Genomic DNA, 5257 nt, shown 5'->3' with positions numbered 1-5257 from the left:
CCTGGGCTTACGCACCTCCTCCCTCTCACCTTCTGCAGGGCCTTCCCCGTTGATGAACCCAACTTGAATCCCGAGGGCAAAAAGCCCTTTTAAAGAGGTCCAGTGGTTCTGGGATTTGGGCCTGCATCAGAATCACCTGCAGGTCTTGTTGAAATGCAGACTTCTGATTCAGTGGTGGTGGAGGGGGCTTGGATTTTGCATTTCAAACACTTTCCCAGGTGATGCTGATCCAGCTGGTCTGGGGACCACACGTGGAGAACCACTGATGTAGTCCTGGGCACAAAGGAAGGTGGAGAATGGTGGGCAGTGGCTCTGAAAAGGCAAGCGGAAGATATCTGGCCCAGTTTTCTTAGTTGTTAGAGGATTCAATGGATGTATGTTTAAGTGCTTGTCATGCTGGAGGTTAGCAGTAAATGTCCCCTTTCCTTGACTTCAGGCCTCAGTGTGCTCTTTGATTCCTCTTGACCATTATGGCTTCTACCAACTGCTCTGTTCAGATCTCCAAGACCTGCAAGAGGGCTCCCCAGAATCCTAACTCTGAACTTGGTCTCACCATCTGTTTTCTGCAGCTTCTCTCAAACACAGAGGACTCCTGTGCCAGCCTCAAGTCACCCAGATTCCGACCCTGGGACATCTTCTTCCCTGCAAAGGTGTCGCTTTGAGCCTGAGGTGCTGACGCTCTCTTTGGTTCTTGAGCTTTTATTTATTTATTTATTTTTCAGGATTTATGACCCAAATACTTTAGTTTTTCTTTTGAAAAAAGTAACTCTCAATATGGGTGTTTTCTTTTCTTTTCTTTTCTTTTAATTCCAAATGGCTAAACAAATACCTACTATATGACTTCTTTGGGGATGTACAAAAAATTTTTGCATTTCAATGGAAAACATGCAGTGTCTACAGCATACCCTTTCAAGTTATCAGATTCTGGCCCTATTCATCGTCTTTGAGTTGTTTTGCCATGCTTTCTAAATTGTAGGTAACTGATATGTAAATTTCATCTTGTCAGGTGGTGATTTTAGTTGACTTCCTTCCCTCTGTGGAAAAACTAGTTTTGTCTCTGCAATTATGTGAGATAATAAATGTTTCTTATTGTATAAATTGGGTTTTCCATTACTTGCAGGGAAGACCCTCCTGACTGACAGATCCCTTATAAATTGGGGTTAGTAATACTTCCTGCCTGCCCCACAGTATTGCCCTGTGAAAGCACGTTAAAAGGTGTTTGAGGATACATGTTCTAAAGGATGACATAGAGTATATGGGAGGTATGATGCATAGGCCCTTAGGTGGCTGGAGGCTTTATAGCCTCTTCTTTGAGTCCAAGAATTAGTTCACATACACTCCCTCTAGGCTTTAACATAGCTGCAGTTTTTGCTCTTGATACTGTTACCGAACCACGTCAGTTTGCCTGACACACAGCAAGCCAAACGCTGAGACACCAAAGTTTCCAGCCCAGAAAGAGTTTATTCACAAGGCAGCCAAGTGAGGAGACAGGAGAACAAGTCTCAGATCCGCCTCCCTGAAGGCAAGGGGATTGGGATATTTTAGGGATAAGCAGGTGGTCTTAGTCTGGGGAAAGGTGATTGGAGGCAGGTTAAAAGGTGAGGTAATTGATGCTCTGTGCATGTGCATCTGGGTTACATGCTTCTGCATATTCAGAATGGAGGTGCTTAGCATGATCTGAGAGTGGAGTTTTCCGGCCCTCTGACATCAAAAGGCCATTTACTGGACATCTGCACAGGCCCAGGTTTAGGGTCGGTGGTCCCAACCAGCCCCTAGCCAGCCTGCACTGGGCAGGAGCAGACTCCAAGTTCCTGTAAAACCCCTGGGCTGCGTGAAGCTGGGAAGGGATGCAATTAAAGAGAGGAAACAAAGAAAAAAAAAAATCCCAAACCTTAATCAATGAAGATATTTTTACAAGCAAAAGGGTTTTAATAATCTGTTCCCTTATCTGTTGTTCTGTAAGACAAATTCAAGCATTTCTATTAGTTATCAGCTTCTGTTAACTATGGGGCATGGTTTCAATGCTAAGCTGCAAAACACAGTCCTACTCATGTATTTGCAGTAAACTGGAAAGTGGCTATTGGAATTTAGGGAAAATGGTCAAGTAGAGAGGCCTTTAGTGAATGCAATTTTTAAAACACAGTGATCAATACTACACGGTTTAATTAACTGTTGTTGAATTTGTAAAGAAAAAAAAATGTTACCTGCCATTCCAGTTCTACAAGGATCAAGCGATCAGCCACTGCAATTGCCCGCTGACGGTGCCCTCTGAGGGAAATTCAGGATGGAGAAAAACAGCAAACTTTCTGTGCTTTGGATATACTGGCCCTTAGGTATTTAAGATGAATATCTATGGAAAAATTTCAAGTGACCCCAGATTGTTGCATCTTCCCATACATAGAAAAGCACTAAAATCATTAACTTGAGCTATCTCTGTTCTTTGTGATTAGCAATACTCTTTTGATGCTTGACTACAGGTTTTTTCCCAACAAAAAGGTTCATATATCTCCTGGCTCCTCCCTTTACCTCTTGGAGTTCCTCTGAGCTATCTGAGAGGCTGTCTCTCAGGCTATAGTCCTCAGTAAAGTCCCCAAATAAAACTTAACTCATAACTTTTACATTGTGTGATTTTCTTTGTCAACACATTTCATTACCAGTATGTCATTTGTCATTACCAGTATATTATTTGTCCCAGTCCTGTAGGTGATTGGGTTTCTAGCTCATTGTAGTACTGAGGGCTGAGTTCCAGCACTTCTGTCATCTCTAAGGGGTGTTAGTTAGTTTGTGCAAACTCTTAGCACATAAACAAGTGATCTTTATTAAATCCTCTTTGATGATTACAGTTACTATAGCACTCCTCTTCACCGACCCCTCCCTCCAAAAAAATTACAAGCACTTGAAAATTAGAGTCTAAATTTTTTTTGTTTGTCTAAGCATGTTCTGAATACTGGGTTTGTGTTAGGTTTTATTAACACTTGGTCTTCAAGCTATAAAACCTTTCACCTCAAGCGTCCTCACTCTTCTAGCAGCTTCAATTGAATGGACAGAGAGGAGGAGACATCTTCCTAAAAAACAATCTTCTTCAAGGTTTGAAATCTTGTGACCAAAGTCATGGTTATAAAAGTCAGAAGGGGCCAGGTTTCCGTGAGCTCATCTTTGCTATGGGTTAGAATTTAATGGGTTTTTTTGTTTGTTTTTTTGCTTTTGTTTTTGTTTTGCCATGCCACGAGGTGTGTTTTATTTTCATTAATCATACAAATAATTTTCTATAGTATTCCAGGGCAAACTGGAGAATTTGGCAGTCCAATTGGAGGGTCCCCTCAGAGACCCATGGGCTCGTGGCATCAGCAAGGAGTGCCTGGGTTCACAGTGCAGCTTGTCACTCATGTCCGTCTTGCAGGTGGCGCTTCCTCCACGTCACAGCTAGGGTCTCCAAGACAATGGGAGTGGAGGATCCTCCAGGTTCTTAGTAAATTTCACTTTGCTTGCTTCTCCTGCTCGATGGTCTCTTTGGTCAGCAGGGTGTTCTTCTCCTGTGCCTCCGTCTTCTTCAGCTTGGCCTTATTGAAGCTGGTGATTTGCCCCATGTCCTGCTTATCTGCCATTTTCTTAAAGCAATCCGAGAAGTTCTGCTCCAAGCCCACAGCCCCAGTGCTCCTACCCACGTTGCTGCAGCAAGAGACTAGAATTGAATGTTAAATCATTTTTTAAAAATATATTTTTCTTAACCATATTTGCTTATTTTATTTATTTATTTATTTATTTATTTATTTATTTTATGGCTGTGTTGGGTCTTCTTTTCTGTGCGAGGGCTTTCTCTAGTTGCGGCAAGTGGGGGCCACTCTTCATAATGTTAAATCATTTTAAAAAGCTGTTGCAGACTTCTTATATCTTCTATTCCTGAGCACAAACAAGCTCTAACCAACCAACCAACAGGTCTATGGATATAGCGTGTTTTAGTTTTTTTTTTTTTTAGACCTATTTTTAAAAGGTAAATACGTATTCACTCTTGCTCTGGTTTGGACAATATAGACATGTTTGCTATTAATAAGAGGTTCTCATTTCCTCTTCTGTCGTGTATTTTAAAGCCATCTGTTGTTCTCAATGCTGATTCCACATGAGAATCAGTAACATAATCAAAATATAATGACTCTAAAATTATTAATAATATATTTATTTTTCTTCATACTAAGTCTTTGAAATCCAGCATGTATTTTATACTTAAAGCACATCTCAACTCAGACCAGCCACATTTTAAGTGTTCAATAGCTCCGTGTGTCTAGTGTGACCATATCAGACAGCACAGATCTAGACCTAAGACTTCAAATGATTTTAAGAAAATGAAGACATAGGTGAGCAGTAAAAGCATGCAGAGTCTCATCTTGTCCTCAGGGTTAGGTAGGCAGCAAAATACAGATCCTGACTAAAATGTCAATTAGGCAAGGCAAATACCATGCATAAGTTCTAAACACTGGAGAAAAAAAAGTAGAACCAATCAAATAAAAGGCAGGAAGTGAAAAGAAAATTAAAGAAAATAAACAAGAAATCGTGGCTGATAGTTTAAAAGATTACAGTTATCCAAACTTTGGAATACTGTGCTAAAATTAAAAAGAATAAGGTAGGCAGTGTCTGATGGCCTCCCCCCAATGATCTCTGCTTACTAGTGTTAATGCCCCTGTATAATGCCTTCTCCTTGAGTTTGGCTGGATTTACTGACTCGCTCCTAATGAACAGAATACAACAGAATTGATGAGATGTCACTTCCGAGATTAGGTTATAAAAAGGATTTGGTTTCTGTCTTGTGCACACTCTCGTTCATTCTCTCTTAGATCACTCACCCTTGGGAAAGCCGACTGCCATGTCCTGAGGCAACCTTGCTGAGAGGTCCATGCGGCAAAGGACTGAGGCCTGCCAAAAACCACATGAATGAGCTTAAAAGAAGATTCCCACCTCACTTCCGGTCAGGCATTCAGATGAGACCACAGCCTCAGCCAACAGCTTGACGCAGCCTCATGAGAGACTTTGAGCCAGAGTTGCCTAGGTAAGTTGCATCTGAAACTCATCCACAGAAACTGTGAGATAATAAATGTTTGTTGCTTTAAGTTGGGGGATAATATGTTATGCAGCAATAGATAATGAACACAGTAGCTATATATTAACATTAAGTATAAAAAACCCCAGTTACTGTTTAGTAAATGTAGAATGAACCCGTATGTAAAAAAATGCAAAAATTAAAATGTGTGAGAGGTAGACAGAA

The 5257-nt window shown here is 41.0% G+C and overlaps 1 protein-coding gene across 1 annotated transcript; it reads right to left on the bottom strand.

The window, feature by feature from the left end:
* Window positions 1-3476: 3476 nt before the first annotated feature.
* LOC133096295 (thymosin beta-10-like) lies at window positions 3477-3605 on the bottom strand. Its single transcript, XM_061197843.1, has one exon. It carries the CDS (start codon window positions 3603-3605, stop codon window positions 3477-3479), a length of 129 nt encoding a protein of 42 aa, XP_061053826.1.
* Window positions 3606-5257: the final 1652 nt, after the last annotated feature.

This window comes from Eubalaena glacialis, chromosome 8 (genome assembly GCF_028564815.1).
Source record: "Eubalaena glacialis isolate mEubGla1 chromosome 8, mEubGla1.1.hap2.+ XY, whole genome shotgun sequence".
NCBI classification, from domain to species: Eukaryota; Metazoa; Chordata; class Mammalia; order Artiodactyla; family Balaenidae; genus Eubalaena; species Eubalaena glacialis.
This window is presented reverse-complemented; position numbering and strand designations above follow the sequence as displayed.

Coding starts and splice junctions, on each gene's coding strand:
- LOC133096295 (XM_061197843.1), bottom strand. CDS start 3,605: ATGGCAGATAAGCAGGACATGGGGCAAATCACCAGCTTCAATAAGGCC.